The following is a 17379-nucleotide window of genomic DNA, read 5'->3' on the forward strand; positions in this document are numbered from 1 at the left end:
TTTTCTTGTAGTGCTCGCACTGCTATCCTTATGTTGCGATTCTTTATCGAGTCACGTGTCCTATCCACTTGTGTACCATAATAATCCTATATGTATCATTCCTTACCCATAGCCGTTGCTTGATGTTTGAGCCTTGCGAGTCGTAGGCGTGTTTAGGCTCTGTAGTTATCTCGATCTGATATCGGGATATGTTGGGTTGTTGGGAGGTTATCACATGCTATATCAGTTGTTGGAGATACACATTCTCTATTTAATTGTTAACAACTAAAATTGTAAGCAGAGGCATCTCGTGAGCCCCTTTGCGAAAGCATCGGAACTTTGACTTGCTAATGTCCCCTAGGACCCGAGTTCTTGTTATCTGTTCCGAGATTAAGCGCTCTACCCATGCGTGGGGACGATTATTGGGACCCCCCCTCACCCATTATCTTTTCTCAAGTCAGTTGAAAAGGGGGCCACAACCTTGGTTTTATTTGCCTATGCCACGTATGCCATGCTTTACTTCATCGTTGCCTTCGGGTGTTTACTTCCCGTTGCCTTCGGGTGTTTATATTCTCGTACCGTACCCCGCGGAACGTTTAGCGAAACGTGTGGTTTGCACGCCTAGCCGTTAACGCAAACCCCGAGTCCGCTTCGGAGTACGGCCGGACTTCGTCACGGGTAGCTTAGTTGGGTGGCCCCCTAGACTTTCTTGTTAAACTGGGAACGGTCTTGTTGTGAGACATCCACCTGTCGTAAGTGGGTCGAGCATGCGTATGGTTACATTTGGGCAACCCCTGCAGGGTGTACATCTTATCGATAAGCCGTGTCCACGGTTATGGACGACTTGGAATTGTATAGCTTGATCATAGAACAACTTACACCGTTATCTTGTTGCTAATAATTTGCTAATAACTTGCGTAGTAATATAGCATTACTACAACCGATACCTAATAAAATTTGTCCACCGTTGAGTGCCTTTTACATTGCCTCTTCGCAATTGTTGAAGGGGATATGTGTATTTGGCTGGGTTATGTTTGTGTAGTATTTATCTGTTACCTTATGCGCTCTCTTATCTTCTCTGAGTAGACGGATGTTGTAGCGTGTCTCTATTGGTTATAGTTTTGCTGCCGCTAAACCTACCATATAGCCCCAGGCGATATATATTTATACTCGCCCAGCGAGCATAGCCATTTCTAGTCTCGCTAAGTACGTGCCGGAGTTCGTTCCTTGGTACTTACTCTCGCATTTCTCTTTCTCTTCTGTTTCCTCCCTTTTGTCGGCAACCGATGGCCCGACTTCGACAGGTACAAGATGACGACGTTAGCAAGGTTACCCTTCCGGCTTGGCCTGGGCAGGGTTATGGACGCCACTGGTTATCTTCAGGACTCTTAGTCCAATTTGTATCTTGTCCGTACTCGGATGTATTTGCTCTTCGGTATGATTTGGATCTTTGTATTGTATATGTGTATCTTGACTCGTTGGAGTCGTTGTAATATATGTATCTTGTGTGCTCTATTGTAATCCTGTTGTAATGTTACCGCTCGTGTTAATTCCTCTGGCATCACGTGTGTGATTCGTCGCGCACGTCGTGTCGGAGGGCGTCTCAGAATCGATATCGTGCGGATTTCGGCGGGATCGCTGGAATCCTCAGGATACCGGTTCCGGGGCGTCACAAAACCGTAGCCTTAGATCTAGATCTTGTGGGTATACATGGGTGGTCTGAACGAATTCATTGTAGGACATTCCTTCGTCCCCGGTCGATGTTGTGGAGGTTGTCCAGGTTGCATCTGACTCTACCACTGGGACGTTGGTGCTGCCTGCATCTTCGCCAGGGTCCCCTGCTTCCCCGACCTCGGTGCTGCATGTGGCTCCTCTGACTGTCAGGCCGCTCTTACTTTTCTCGCCCTTCATTGATGTGGTAGTGCTTAAGGATGTGGATGTGGTACTGGTAGTTCATTGATATGGTAGGAAGTTCATTGATGTGGTAGTGCTTAAGGATGTGGTACTGGTAGTTCATTGATGTGGTAGTGCTTAAGGATGTGGATGTCGTAGTGGTAGTTCATTGATCTACTAGTGTTTTTCATGTAGGCGATCATACCATTGGGCTCCCCTGATCTTTCTGCTCCTACTGTCAATGCTGAGCAATGTCTGATTTCAAGCAAACCAGTCATGGTTTGGAAACCTGAGCTTTCAGAGTTTGTGCTCAACCGGTTGGTTTAGCTCGTCCGCAGCGGCGTCTGTTTCAACATGGGATTCAAAGAGCAGAAGATGAAGAAGGTAGGTGCTGATGTTCTTGCATTCGCTGGCATACATGTGACCACTCTTTAGCTCTACAACCACATCAGCTGGAAGACCAAGTGGAGCGTCATACTGAAGATAAAAACAGATCGCATTCTAGACTAGAGCGAAGATGGTTGCTGCTTCTATGCTGCTGATGAAGATACGGCGGACGAGTACATTCAGGTAGTAATCCTCATTCAATTCCTTCATAGATCTGTATGTGAATATCGTCCGAACTAACAATTGTTCCTTGTGGATTGCAGCGGTACCCGAGGCATCGCCCTTACGTCGGGACCCCAATCATGAACTATGCTCAGATGAAGACGATCTTTACACCCCGGTTTGTCTGCAGTGCGCAGCTGTTCCAACCGGAGAGGAGGAGCTGACTTAGGACCTGGTTTCGCAAGCAGTTTCATGCTTAGTGCTTCTGTATCCTTGGTCATGATCTGCTCATTTTGGGAGGTGGTATCGTATCCCTCCATTAGCTAGGACTTGATTGAACCTGATCCCCGGTCTATAATAATGAAATTGTTCGAGGTGGTATATACTAACCCCTCGTATGATGAACCTGCGATGCATCACGAAGTTAGTTTCTTCGCTCGTGATGCATCGCCCACTAAGTAGTTGTTGTATATTACCAGCATCTTTTGTGATGAACTGAATCTGTTGTGTGTTGTAATTCAGTTATTAGCACTGTTGGGTAACCTCACCACTCCAAGGGGAGGGGTTACCACAACTCGCCCCTATCTGCAACCAAACAGCGTGTAGGCTGCATTAGCAGGGAAGAAAATAGTCTGTGCATGCATCCGAACAATGGGGCCTGACTTCCCTCTCCGGCTCATGCTACCAAACCACTAGCGTTTCATGGCCCATGGCCCGACGCGCAAGGAGGCTCATCTCGCTGGCACAGTGGTGCAGGAAATCCATGCAGGCTACCAAAGGCGCCCATGACAGTTTTGCTACTCCTTGGTCACTACTTTCAGCTTGCACAAACGGCGAGCTTCCGATGTCATCTAAACAAATGTACACAATCATCTATACATGCATGAACGGAAATCATCTAGAACTACAAAAGTCCACAATCATCTAAACAAGGAACAAGATAGGAAACGTCAATCGATCTAGCACATACACATATTGCCACCCATGCCGCTACTCCTGCCACCGGAGAAGATGTTGTTGATCCCGCCGATGAGGGAGGAACCGTGCGGCCGCATTAGCCCAACGTGGCGCACTGGGTTGTCCAGGGGAACGATAGACTGCAGGTTCCTCTGTCCGAGTGGCGGCGTGAAGGTTGCTGCCCGTAGCCCAACTAAACCTAGTTGCGGAGGCCGCCGCGTGGAACTAATTTGGCCTGACACCATTGTTGGAAAGTGAGAGAGATGAGATGAACTAGAATCGGCTGTTCCGATCGATGGACTACTTATGGAAGGAGTTGGGCGCGGCTGGTTAAAATCAAACGCTAATTGCGCGCGCCAGTTTAGAATTTTTGAGAGATCAGCGGAGAAGAAATTGGGCGTGGCAGAGAAAATTTTGGAGGGAGTAGGAAACTCGGAAGAATTTGGAAACTGCATGTCCAAGAATTCTGTCACGAGCTTACTTCTCTCTACCGGCGCGCATGCAGACTAAAAATTTGCGGGTGGGCTAAATTGACGGATCGCATGCCCTCTTTAATAGCAGGCTTAGATGGAAATAAAAACGGCCAATCAGAGTAAGTAAGGAAGAGCCACTAATTTTCCACCTTGATCACGCTGCAGTTTATAATAAGACGTGAATACCGGATCGGACGGAGTAAATAGAATCACTGGGTGGTATTAAAGCACATACTAGTAAATGTGTAATAGTTCAAGTTTTACATGAGTCAAATGCAAAACCAAAGATGAAGTGTTTTATCATCAATCCCCATCTCGTCCGATCTCCTCTCAGCCACCGCCTCAACCCTAGCCGCCTCCAGTTCATCCTCCTCCATAGATTGGTTCCCCCTCCTTCGGTCGGATTCGCCGGCGTCGGGAGGAGTGGGGAACCCGATCTATGCGTGGAGTTTCGAATAAAAGTATTGTTTTCATTAGATTATGTTACGATTTTGGTACCCGTCTTCTTGTTGGTTTCCCCTCAATGGAGATGACATCGTCTGCAATAAGTGATCTTCGACCTTTCGTTCGGCGACGAGATCTTCTTCCCGGCGTCAATGGTGGTGTTGAACAATCACAATTTTCTAGGTATGGGCCTTCGGATCTTGCTTCGCCAGATCAATTTTGGATCTTTTGTCGTTGTTGCCGCGAGGAGGATTATCCTCGCAGTTTTTGTCCCGGCTGCTACGTCCTCGACAATGGTGATTCGTACTCTCGGCTCTCCATCGACGACGACAAAGCTAGTCGGTTATTATTCCCTGACATACTGGTGTTGGTACTCTTGCCGATGTTGTATGACTGCTTTAATGGTTCCGTGCGTGCACGCAGCCTTGGCATTGCGGCTCAAAAAATTATGGGAGAACTTTCATCGGTATCTACAGGTCTATGGTTCGTTATATATTTTTGGCTGCCTTCAGAAGAGTACAAGATTGTGTTCTGGAAGAAGAAATAAATTGAAGACCTCGAAGATTTGTTACTATCTTTTAGACTTTATTTTGTAATCGTTGAAGTCTGTTCATGTATCTCTACCATGTATTATTTGTTGCTATGAATATATGTGGTATTGATTGTCAAAAAAAAATGCAAACCAAAGAGAATTTTTTAACGGTTAGAAATACGTTTGTTTATACTACCTCCATTCCAAGGTTTAAGGTCTATATTTTTTCAGAAAGTCAAACTATATCAAGTTTGACCAAATTTTTATCAAAAATTATTAAAATAGAAAATAGAAAATTAATTTTAATAGATAGATAATAAAATATATTTTCATGTGTTATTTTCAAATATTTGTTGATAGATTATTCTAAAAATTTGGTTAAACTTTATTTGCTTTGACTTTTTCAAAAAAATATAAGGTTTGAGATGGAGGTGGTATGTAACTCTAGTCTTTGCCGGACCTTTCTTTCCTCTTCCTCCCCTGACTCTGAATCTGACTCCAGCCTGACGAACCGCCGCATGCCTTTGCAACCACCGACGCATCAATCCCGTACACGGTACACTGTACACCCCCGCCTCAATCTCACGCGCTTTGCGGCCATCGCCCGCTCCCGTTGTTCCTCGTCGCGTGCCCTGCTGCTGTCTCCGCGCCCCGCCCCGTCTGCAATCTTAGGTTTTCAGGTATGAGCAAGCTTGTTTTCATCCACTGTTTATGGTTTGTTAAACCCCACTGACCTCCAAAATTCTCCGGGTTCACCCCATCTAGATCCGCCCCTGCCATCCGTCATTCAGTTTGATGCTATTGTGTGATTCTTCGCCATCTTCTTCACCCTGAGCGCAACGCTACGCAGAGATTCACCTTAGCTGAATTTCAGGGGCGAGATGGACTCCTCCCAGTTCGCCATGGTAATTCGTAATTCCTTGCTAGACTATCTGCACAAAGAAATCTGGCTGCGTTTCTACCTCCTGTTACTGCGATAGAGTATGCTTACCTACCTGTTTTTTTTGTGTGTGTGTGTGTGCTTCTGGATGAGCAGATTGAGGAGCTGGCTTCGCTCATCAAGGACAACCTGTACAGCAAGCACCTCGTACTCTCCACCGAGGAGGCCCTCGTCACTCTCCTGCAGCACCATTACCATGATGACAACGACGACGACGAACACGACCGCGACACAACTGATACACACCGTGGGACAGTTGGGAATACCATTGAGCTCCAGCCCACCAGCTCTTACAATCGCCTTCTCTTGCATCGCCTCGCCGACATCTATGGGTACTCCTTCCCATTCCATTAATCCCCAACTGCTTCACTGACCTGACGCACTTAAGGCGCTGCAGTAACCAATTCTTTGCTAATTTATCGTCACTCCTAGGTTCGCTCATGAGTCTGTGGGTGAGGGCGATGACCGGCATTTAGTTCTCCAACGCTGCCCTGAAACCGCCATGTATGTCGCCACATATGCTCACTCTTGCTGTGTATCCTCTTTCATCCTGTTATGTCTTGTTTCTGCTGCATAGTAGACCATAATAAACTTTCATGTTTGGCCCGGTTCAGTTATAACCTCCATGTATACATCATAGCAAAATACTACTAGTACGTTTCAGGAGGGTGTAACATTGTGTTAACTCACACCATGGATTTTGAAATTACATATTTCTTGTGATTTTGATATTCCAATTGTAACTTGTAAGAACTAATGACCTTTGCATGTCATCTGATGCCTGCTTCGTGGTTGGATCACCTTTTGTTGCTGCTCTTGCCATTTTTTTCTTTTTACCCACTGTATATTTAACTCGAAAACTCTGCTACTTGTTGTTAGTTGGCTAAATTTTAGCAGTTATCACGGTAGCCTTGTTTTGATTTTGGTTGTATTATTTGTTGCAGCCCCCCTGTCCTTATTAGTGATGTGTTATGGAACTATGACGACTGTGATGGTCCTTCAGCTTCTGTTGTGCTAACTAGAAACGAGACAGGTGAATCATTCTTTCACAGATGCTTGTTTAGAACAAATAAGTTGAGGCTTCTTCATGAGAAGTGAACTCTGCTCACGAAGTAAAGAGTGGCCATTCCTTAGCTATGGTCAGATTTACTTCATTTGCCATGTCTAATAAGCAACACTGGTCAGAGAAATCGTGAATTCTGGCTCCAGGTGAAACATAACAAGCAGCAGCACATGTGCACGCTTGAAATTCTTGGCAAGCTTGATTCACAACTTTTTGTTGTTTCTCTTTGCAAAGTCTGATATTCATCAATATCCGGGATGTACTTAGAGTTATCTTCAGAAACCCTATAAATATTATTGGCAAACGTTATTTCTGTAAATGTATAAATATGGTCTCTCATCTCATGCATTCATTTGTTCTACAAGATTGGTATCACTGCTTCCAAAATTCGTCAAGATATTCAACACTAGGAGTAGCTATGCAAAGATTCTAGCTGTTCTAGTTGTCATTTTTTTAGCTCATGTACAGTTTAGCTAGTAACCTGCATTTAGCTACTCTTTGGCCGGCCCTTTTGCTGGCAACCAGCCATTACATTTCTTGTATAAATAATTAGGCACATAGCTCCTGCATGTTTGTTAAAGAAAACAAACTTCTAGTTGCTAATTAACATTGGCTTTTAGCAGATGTCCAGAGAACTTATGAGACGGAAGATGTTCAAGACTCCATTTCTGTTGAAAGCCTACATCTGAATACTGATACAGGTAAATGACCATCTTTCCCCTGAGCTTCTTGTGTTGCTGTATTTTCAAACTGTAATCAGCTCGGATCTCCACAAGGTTTAAGCTTGTAGGTTTGGAAAACAAATAAGTAATCGGATAACCTGCTTGTTTCAGATGCCAAACCTTTGCAGCAGTCAGTGCTACTTTCAGCAGTGCCACTCAAGGAGAGGCAAGCTGCTTATCGAGCTGCCCGTGAGCGAATCTTCTCTACGAATGATGCCAAGGAAAAGAAGGATTCATCAGGGCTAAAATCTAGACATGTTCCTGCTGTTGCTCAGCGGATGATCGCACATGCACTTGGTAAAAGAGTAGAAGATACAAAAGAGAATGCTGACATGGTGAAAAACAAAGAGAAGGAACTGATAAATGGACGAAATATTCAGACAGGTAGAATGAATGAGCTGTATACAGTTAAACCAGTCAGGAGAGAAGAGAAATATGCTGGGAAATATATCTCAAGGTCACCCGGTGGGGATCTGCATCGAAACCCGTCCACTCAAAGCCGTCAAACATCAACTGTTATGCTGAGACGCTGAAGAAAGAACAGGCTGGAGCTGCTAAAAGGATGTTTGCACATGCGTTACGGCTGCCTGGTGTTGAGATAACCGATGGTGCAGCAAGGAAACCCAAGTAACAGGGCTGGAGATGAACGAGACACCGAGAATACACGGGCTGTGGCTAACCTGCCTGCTGTATCATGGAGCTAGCGGTAAGTGCTCACGATGTCAGTCTGCTTCTTTGGAGTGGCAGTTGTCTGCAAATTGACACTTAATACCGTAACTCATCTGGCAACAGGTTTCTCCTCTAGTCCTCTGTCTAGCCCAAGATCTGGAACCTGCAAGTACCATACAAAGTTTGCATGTTCTTCTGGCGCTTCGCCCATAGTAGCCTACCTCTCCGAATGAATCTTAGTTGTGAGGGGTTAGAGCTTGACACTATCTGTCCCATTGGTAACAGATTATGCGAAGTTTCTGCTCACAAGCTCCTGAATTGCAGTTTGAATATGCATAGTCTTGAGTTATTGGGCAAGTATTGTAGAGATTCTGGAATAAGGTGTGAAGGTGATGTAATTAAGAGCCCATATATAGGCATCAATATAGAGTTATAGACTACTGCTGATGATGCAAATGCAGGACGTCATGCTGGTGTACTGAGGATCGGGATGAGGCTGATTGAGGTGGTGCTGCTCCTCGGTAGTGTTGCTCCTCGGTAGTGCTTAGAAATAGGGTGTTTTTAACTCTTCGGTCTGTAATATGGTCATCCAGAATCAACCTCGAGTTTGTCTCGTGTGCCTTGATCTAACTGTGATCTTTTCGTCAGCTAAGGCTATAACTATGATCTTTTCGTTGGATAAGGCGAGTCGTGCATAGTATCATATAGTAGTATCATGCATATAGCCAGTCTAAGGTGTAGTATCATATAGTAGTATCATGCTTTTGTCCCCTCAGTTGGGAGATCTGGTGGTATCATTACAATCTGGGATAGTTCTGTTTTCAAAGGCCGATGTGTGTTCCATAATAATTATGCACTTTCTGTTGAATTACAATCCACCAAATCAGATTTATTTTGGACCCTGACAAACATTTATGCACCTTGCCAAGATAGTCAACAGTTGGACTTCCTGCACTGGCTCAATAATATTGCTATTCCTGATGAGGAGAATTGGTTGCTTGCGGGGGATTTTAATTTGATTAGATCACCACAAGACAGAAACAGAGATGGAGGTGTCAATGAAATGTTGGGTGAACATCCCTCTCAAGGGAAGAAAGTATACCTGGAGTAATATGCAGGATTCCCCTCTTCTACAAAGGTTGGACTGGTTTTTTACTTCAGTTGCATGGTCTACCACTTTCCCAAACACCATGGCCCTGCCTCTTGCTATGACTACCTCAGATCATATACCCTGTGTTATTTCCATCAATACATCAATCCCAAAGTCAGTGATCTTCAGATTTGAGAACATATGGTTGCAACACCCAAATTTCCTGGCTACTGTTGACAGCACTTGGAACCAGTCCATTCATTATGCTGATGGAGCAAAAAGGATTACTGCTAATTTAAAATCCTTAGAAAAGAACTGAAGAAATGGTCCATTTCCATCTCCTCCATTAACCAGGATATCCAAGATTTAAATAGCTTTATTTTTCTGATGGATGCCATTGAGAATTTTAGGGATCTTTATCCTATGGAGAGAATTTTCAGAAAATCTATGAAAATGCATCTAGCTAGTCTCCTCAAGCAACAGTTGGCCTATTGGAAGCAGAGAGGTAAGATCAAATGGGTCACTCTGGGTGATGAAAATTCTAGGTTTTTCCATGCCATGGCTTCCAACCAAAAAAGGAAGAATCACATAGCTTCTCTCTCGACACAGTGACACTGAACATTCCGCTAAAGCTGATATTTTACTTCAATCTTACAAGCAGAGATTGGGCCAAACTGAAACTATTACTGGTTTGACTGAAATTTCCTCTCTGTTAAGAAGGCATCCAAATCTGGATTTCCTAGAAGAACCTTTTACCCCAAAGGAAATTGATGATGTTGTGGCTGATTTCCCTCACAACAAGTCTCCGGTATCAATGCTGAATTTCTGCAGAAATGTTGGCATATTGTCAAAAAGTATTTTTATGATCTATGCAACCAGTTTCACCAAGGTTCTCTATGTCTTGAGAGCATTAATAGTTGCTTCATAACACTTGTGCCAAAGAGAGATGATGCTTCTACTGTGCATGATTTTAGGCCAATTTCCCTCCTCAACTATACACTTAAGCTTATCACAAAGCTCCTGGCTAATAGGCTGCAGACTGTCATCATGCAACTTATTCATGAAAATCAATATGGATTTATCAAAACTAGAACTATTCAAGATTGTCTGGCTTGGTCCTATGAATATATTCATCTTTGTCATAGATCCAAGAAAGAAACAGTCCTGCTTAAGCTTGATTTTGAAAAGGCTTTTGACAAATTGGATCATACATTCATTCTTGAGGTTCTAAGAAGAAAGGGGTTTGGAGATAAATGGTGTGCTTGGATTATGCAAATTCTTTCCTCAGCTACATCATACATCATCAGTTCTACTCAATGGAGTCCCAAGTCTGTTTTTAAATGTAAAAGAGGAGTCAGGCAGGGAGATCCTCTCTCTCCTCTTCTATTTGTGCTTGCTGCTGATACTTTGCAAACTTTGGTTAATCATGCTTTGATCACTGGGCACCTACAAAGACCTATTTCTCTCACCTGTTCCTCAGACTACCCAATTGTACAATATGCAGATGATACTCTTGTCATCATGCCAGCTGATATCTCACAATTGGTACATCTGAAAGAGTTGTTGCATACTTTTGGGGCTGCCACTAGACTAAAAGTTAACTACGAGAAATCCAATCTTATCCCCATCAATATACCAGAGGATAAGTCAGTACACATCTACTCTCAATTGCTAGCTAGGAAATCTCCCACTGCTCTACTTGGGGCTTCCCTTAAGTACTACCAAGCCTAAAAAGGAGTACTTCATGCCTCTTATAATGTGTATACAAAGAAGATTGCCATCATGTGCCATGTATCTGAACTATGGAAGCAAACTCAGATTGGTCAACTCGGTTCTCTCAGCAGTACCCATTTTTGCCATGAGTACTTTGAAAATATACCAATGGGTATTGGATGAGTGTGATAAGTATAGGAGTCATTGTTTATGGAGGAATAAAGACTTGGATAGTAAAACACCACCACTGCTTCCTGGGAACTTGTATGTAGACCAAAAGATCAGGGAGGGCTTGGAGTCTTGAAACTATCAGTGCAGAATGACTGTCTATTAATGAAGCATTTACATAAGTTCTATAACAAGGATACTATTCCCTGGGTGAGCCTTGCCTTGGAAACTTATTATCAATCTATTTTGCCACCCCTCCGAGTCGGAGATATTTCCTTCTGGTGGCGAGACTGTCTCAAATCTTTGGATACTTACAAGGACATGGCCTCATGCACATTACAAAATGGTAGGTCCATTTTATTTTGGACTGACAAATGGGGGCAAGAGATCTTGGCACAAAAATGGCAGTTCCTTTTCACATATGTCAAGAATGTCTCTCTTTCAGTCTGGGATGTTATCAATACTTCTAACACTGCTGAGTTATTTCATTTGCCCTTATCAGTACAAGCTATGGAGGAATATAATGATTTACTAGATTTGGTGCAGACAACACATTTGTCTCAGGAAAAGGATAGCTGGCTGGTTACTGTAAATGGGACAGGCTATAATGTCTCTTCAGCATACAGGTCTTTGACAAAGCATGATCCTGTTATTCCTATCAAATGGCTATGGAAAAGTTGTTGTCAGAATAAACATAGAGTGTTCTTCTGGTTGCTAATTCACAATCGCTTAAACACCAGAGCCCTCTTACAAAGGGAGAATTTTTTTTATGACTGATTACACATGCATCATGTGCAATGAAGCAGTTCTTGAGACTAGAGATCATTTATTCTTCACTTGCCCGTTTGCAATACAATATTGGAAGTACATGTGCCCTCCCTAGAACCTCTCTCAAGTGACTATGCCAAATGATATCCAGAGCTATATACAGAGTATCAAAGTACATCTACGATAGCCTTTCTTCATGGAAATGATAATTCTTATTTGCTGGTCGATTTGGACAATACGTAATGATTTTATCTTCAAATGACTGACTCCCAGTCTCTATAGAACCAGGCGCAAATTAAAGGATGAACTGCATCTCCTTATTCATAAGGCCAAGAGAAAATCTTATGTGGGACTGAAGGTTTGGGTAGATAGTTTTTTATAGTTTTGTATGATCCTTTCTTCTAAAAGTGCTTTTCTCTAGCACTGCCTGTACAGTTCCCTTTTTAATTAATAAAATACTAGACAAATCTCAAAACAGCTTTATATTTCCATCAGAGGGAGTAGTAACAATCAGTCAATCCTAGTGATGTTCCAGCCAATATCAGGATGGGTACCTCCAGAAAATTTCCTCTGTCTGCTGCTACGCAGTGCTGGTTACTCAACATTGATTGAGATTGTGCATGGCCATACACGGTCCAAATTTCCATGGACAGCAGTACTTGCTATTATGTTAGAAACTTAGAATCTTTATGACGGTTGAACTAATCAATGCAAATAACAAAACTTGTACTACACGCAATAAAATTGTACAAGTGAAACAGTGCATGCATGCCTTGACTGTTTAATATTGATTGTGTGAAATAACGAAAAGAGAAACATAACATAGTTACTCCCTCCTTCACAGTTTATTAGGCGCACGCGTACCCCTAGGTCACCAATTTAACCTATATAATTTAAATTATATAATATAAAAATTATATCATTAGAAAATAGAACATCTGAACTTTCTAATGATATAATTTTTATAACATATAACTAATGCTAACTTGATTAAATTTGCGATCTAGGGGTACGCGCGTGCCTTATAAACTGTGAGAGAGGGAGTACTTGTTATAGAATTCAGACACAAATCAAAGGCTAAGGCTGTACTAGTATAGTGATTAAATCAAGGACAGCGGAGTCTTACAGAAGAGAGTTACAAACATGAGAACTAACCATGTTGGACAAAAGACAAACAGAGGTAGTCAGATAGGCAAGAAAAACTACTCAACAAAGAGCTAACCAGAGTTCAACGCTTACATAGGAATGGATCACTTAAGTCCAAATCACGAACATTATTGATTTCAGAGTAGCAACGAAGAAGTCTACCAGTTTGAAAACGAAACCGAGCACCTCTTGAAGCTCTTTTCTCCAACAGAAGCTCCTTGCGCTGTCCTGCTAAAAATCCCCGGGTGTAATGTTCGGCATCAACTTCAAATGTCATTAACTCTAGCACTTTCGCGTTCAGTATGAAGAATGTGGCGAAGTTAATTTGCGCCTTGATACCCCGATAAGATCTCATAATTACCGTCTTCAGACGAAGGTCAAGACATTTGATAACACTCTGGTGTTTACGCTTCCACAAATTTAGATCCCCACTTATTGACTGAAAAGAACAGATTCAATGAAAAATATCAACCACTCAAAAAAAAAACAGTAGCGGATCAGAAGAGCAGCAGCTGAACATCATGAGTTACCAATATAGAATCATCACCTGCTGAATATACAACTTCTCCAAGCAGGGAAAGCATCTTAGCACTTCAATCGTCGTTTTTATATCCAGGCAAAAGATATCGACAGCCAAGACTTTGACAGCACCCACCACCGTCGTCGGGCTATCATTGGGCAATCGCTTTTTCAAGAATGAAACACAACATTAGGCCATACAGAAGTGCAGATTACATGTAATATCTTTGCACATAGAAATACAGCTTAGGAGCCAGGTGAAGGCAAAGATGTACATAGCTGACACCTACCTGAATAACTGTGGAATTGAGGTACATCTCGCCATTAAGGGAACCTAAGGTCGCCAGCTTGGGTGCGGCGACTACGGTTACATGCAGGTCATCCAGTATATCGACACGAAGCAACCTCTCAAGGCAAGGTGCATTCTTGATGACGAGTTCCCTGAACTGGTGCTCATCTGCATCATGACCGGAACCACGGCGTAGACGCACGCCGATGCTTATAAGGCTACTGGAGTCGATCCGGGCGCATCGGAGACCAAGGATGTAGTAAATCAGTAGGCACTCCAGTGCGGGGCACCTAGCAATCAGGTTACTGAGCATGGCCTCGGAGATGCTGACCCTTTCAAGCCCAAGTTGCTTAAGCTGAGGGAGGTGAAGCCCCTGGACGGCGCTGTCCGGGAGAAGACATCTTCCGATGGTGACAGCACGGAGAGTCGGCGAGAACCGGAACGCGGAGGCCGGCGGCGGCGCCAACGGAAGCACTGTCCGTGGCCGGTAGTTGTAGACGTGGCAGAAGTCGAGCTCCTGCAGCCCGTCGAGGGCGGGGGAGCGCAGCCAGGCGTCCACCTTAGCGGCCCGGTCCTGGAGGCAATACGCGGGGACACGGAAGCGGCGGCCGGGCCCCGGGTGGGTGGAGATGACGCGCGACACGAAGCGGCCGAGCTTGTCGTCGTCGTCGGGGAGGCGGCGGCAGTCGAGGTTGAGCGGGGCGGAGCGCCAGATGTGGCGCCACCGGGTCGAGAGGACCTGGGTGCGAGCGCCTTGCTTGGTGCGGAGGAGGGAGACGATCTCGCCGAGGATGGGGTCGGGGAGGTTGCTGATGCGGTCGACGGGCGGCGGTTGGGCCGTCGCTGTAGGGTCGGGAGCAGCAGCTTCAGTCGCCGGCATCGGCGCCTGCGAATCTTCGCGGCAATCGACAGCCGCTAACTTCACCCTCTTAAAACTAGGACCGCCCGGCTCAATCTCCATGGCCGCCGCCGGCGCCCGGCGGCGACGGTGCGGAGTCGGCGTCGGCGGCGGCGTGGGGAAATGGGCGCGTGGAGGAAATGGAATGCGGAGCAAGGAGGTCGTTCCTTGTTAGTTTCGGACTGGTTAGGCTGGTGGCTGGCCCATCCAGTGGTACATTTGGGCTGGGCCAACTTTCATCTGTAGCATCCATCTTATCACCCATTGGTGCTCATATAATCCCAGACATTCCTCCTAGACTGAGTACGATGCAACAAGAGGATTGAGAAACGAGGATTTTTCACGGTACGGTCTGCACATCGGATGTTGATCGAGACGAGAGATAGTAGAAAGGAAGCTTAGTTGGAAGGGACGGCGGCAGTGTCAGATGGCCAGGGGCGGCAAAAACATTGGTCATCCTTGTGTAAAACCCAAGTACCATCTAAAATAAAAAATGTTCTACCAGCTGCCGATGTTGGTATTCACAGGAATATGAGTGATAATAACAGATGCCACCATGGAAACATTCACTTGTTGATGCAAGATCACGCTTGCGATTTCATCTTTAATATCATCGATACTTTGTCAGCAAAGGATCAGGTTACATGTTTTGTCTCGTTGTGGGCAATATGGTACGTGAAGAGAAAGGTGATCCACGAGTGGATCTACCAAACCCCCCTGCCTACTTATGCTTTCATTCAGAATTTTGTGGCAAACTTGGGGAGTGCGGAATAGATAAAGAAAAAAAGTGAACAACGAGAGACCTCGTTCAGCAAACCAGCCCAGGTGGACTGCGCTACCGATCTGAGTGTTCAAGATCAATGTTGACGCGGATGTTGCTAAAAATATGAACAAGGGTGATGTTGCTGCTGTCGCTAGAGATAGCACTGGTGTTTACCGGGGAGCTTCGGCGGTCATCTTCCATGGACAAAGTGATCCATAGACTTTGGAAGCTTTGGCGTGTCGGGAGGCGATGTCGCTGGCGGCAGACATTGCTGCACCAAGGGTGCAAATAGCAAGTGACTATTTATCGGTCGTTAAAAATTATCATGAAGGAACTAAAGGCACTCCCGTTTATTCAGGAGATGATGTCGAGGAGAAGCGATTTCCAGGACTTCTCGGTTGTGTTTGAACGCAGATCAGCAAACCAGGATGCTCATCATCTAACGAGGTTTGCGTTTTACGGTGAGTGCGGTCGTTTAGTCTGGTTTTTATATCCACATAAGGGTGTGAACATCCCTGTAATTTCTGAAGGTTGAATAAAGAAGGCGGTTCTAATATTTTTTCTTCTCTAGGTGGTATTGTGGTTTCAAGTCATTTTTCATATAGGTTGCGCATGGACAAACATGAACAATGCAGATCAAATGTTTGTCAACCATGTACTTGTATTAGTTTTGCAAGCCAAGTGTGTATGAAACTTGTACCAGTTTCTTATATCTATCTTTTTTGAACAACAAAATCATTTTGAATTTAATAACATATCTACTCTATTCATTGTGATTTCCCTTGTTTTATTTTGTAGTTTTGTTTTCAGAAGAAATACTCATCATTAAATATTATTAGCGTTTTTAACATAGATAGTTTCTGGCCACTTATAACATTAAATCTGGTAATTTATGTCTATTTTATCCTATTTTTTAATTCTGTCCACTCATTTTGTATTCCCAGTAATAATAGATACTTGGTCTTACGAGATATATTACTAATAATAGATACACTGCTGTGTTTTGTTGCTTTTCATTATGTCCACACAATTATTACTAAGAACTAGTTGAATGTCCATGTGCTGCCACGGCTCTCTCTTAAAACATTCGTACATGCAAATATAATAAACTTTAAAATTCCTATGTATAACCACATACTATTTTTAAAACAAGAAGATTATTGTTTGATTGAAATTCAATAAAAACTATAATTCAACATCATCTATATAGAAAGTATTAACCCAACAATTGTGTGCATGTGAAATACATGTGACTTGGAGGCCGCAACTGATGGGAGCCTCTTGGTTTCACATCTTTTGTCGTTGTGTAGTCACCCCAATTCGACAATGTGTCAGTCGCTGCTACATGAGTATGTCACAAGCCTAAATGAGGCTCTATTTTCTCCTCTTTCCTCTTTTGGAGCATCGCATGATGATAAATGAAGTAAAGACAATTGTGTTAATTTGAATTTATGTAATACCATTAACCATTAGCCTAATGTTCTGCCGGGTGGCTATACCACCCCCTAGATAGCCACTCGATCCAGCATTTAGATTCAGTCTATATATATCAGTATAATTCCTTTAACGCTACAATTAGCTAGAGCATAATAGCTGTGTGCATTTTCCTCATTGTTCCTATGTCGTTCAAGAATCAAACATATATAAGTACCTCCGCATAAATTAAATGGAATGATTTTGCCAGATGAATTTATTTTCTTGGTCAAGTGAACAAAAGAAAAATTACCATCGAGCATCTTATCATAATCAATCAAAGTTGCTTCACTTAATAAGTTGAAAGACTTACAAAAAAAAACTTAGCTTG

The 17379-nt window shown here is 43.6% G+C and overlaps 2 protein-coding genes across 4 annotated transcripts; one reads left to right on the forward strand and one right to left on the reverse strand.

Moving 5' to 3' along the window:
- The first annotated feature begins 5294 nt into the window (after positions 1-5294).
- Positions 5295-8868, forward strand: LOC124674344. Of its 3 annotated transcripts, XR_006992984.1 has the most exons (8): positions 5295-5507; positions 5593-5732; positions 5864-6099; positions 6200-6271; positions 6712-6800; positions 7451-7531; positions 7664-8258; positions 8345-8868. XR_006992984.1 is itself a non-coding variant. In XM_047210380.1 (7 exons), exons 2-7 carry the CDS (start codon positions 5709-5711, stop codon positions 8083-8085), a joined length of 924 nt encoding a protein of 307 aa, XP_047066336.1. In that variant the 5' UTR covers positions 5295-5507; positions 5593-5708; the 3' UTR covers positions 8086-8868. The 3 variants fall into 3 exon arrangements, 2 of the variants coding, with proteins under 2 accessions (XP_047066336.1, XP_047066337.1); XM_047210380.1 differs by having other exon boundaries at positions 7664-8868; XM_047210381.1 differs by having other exon boundaries at positions 5297-5507; positions 7454-7531; positions 7664-8868.
- Positions 8869-13032: 4164 nt separating this feature from the next.
- LOC124672561 (F-box/LRR-repeat protein At3g26922-like) lies at positions 13033-14794 on the reverse strand. Its single transcript, XM_047208771.1, has 3 exons — positions 13916-14794; positions 13654-13791; positions 13033-13545 (listed from the first exon to the last, which is right to left on the reverse strand). The coding sequence occupies exons 1-3, from the start codon at positions 14792-14794 to the stop codon at positions 13189-13191; spliced, it is 1374 nt and encodes a 457-aa protein (XP_047064727.1). The 3' UTR covers positions 13033-13188.
- Between the last annotated feature and the right edge of the window lie 2585 nt (positions 14795-17379).

The sequence above is a fragment of the Lolium rigidum genome, chromosome 7, assembly GCF_022539505.1.
Source record: "Lolium rigidum isolate FL_2022 chromosome 7, APGP_CSIRO_Lrig_0.1, whole genome shotgun sequence".
In the NCBI taxonomy this organism is placed as follows: domain Eukaryota; kingdom Viridiplantae; phylum Streptophyta; class Magnoliopsida; order Poales; family Poaceae; genus Lolium; species Lolium rigidum.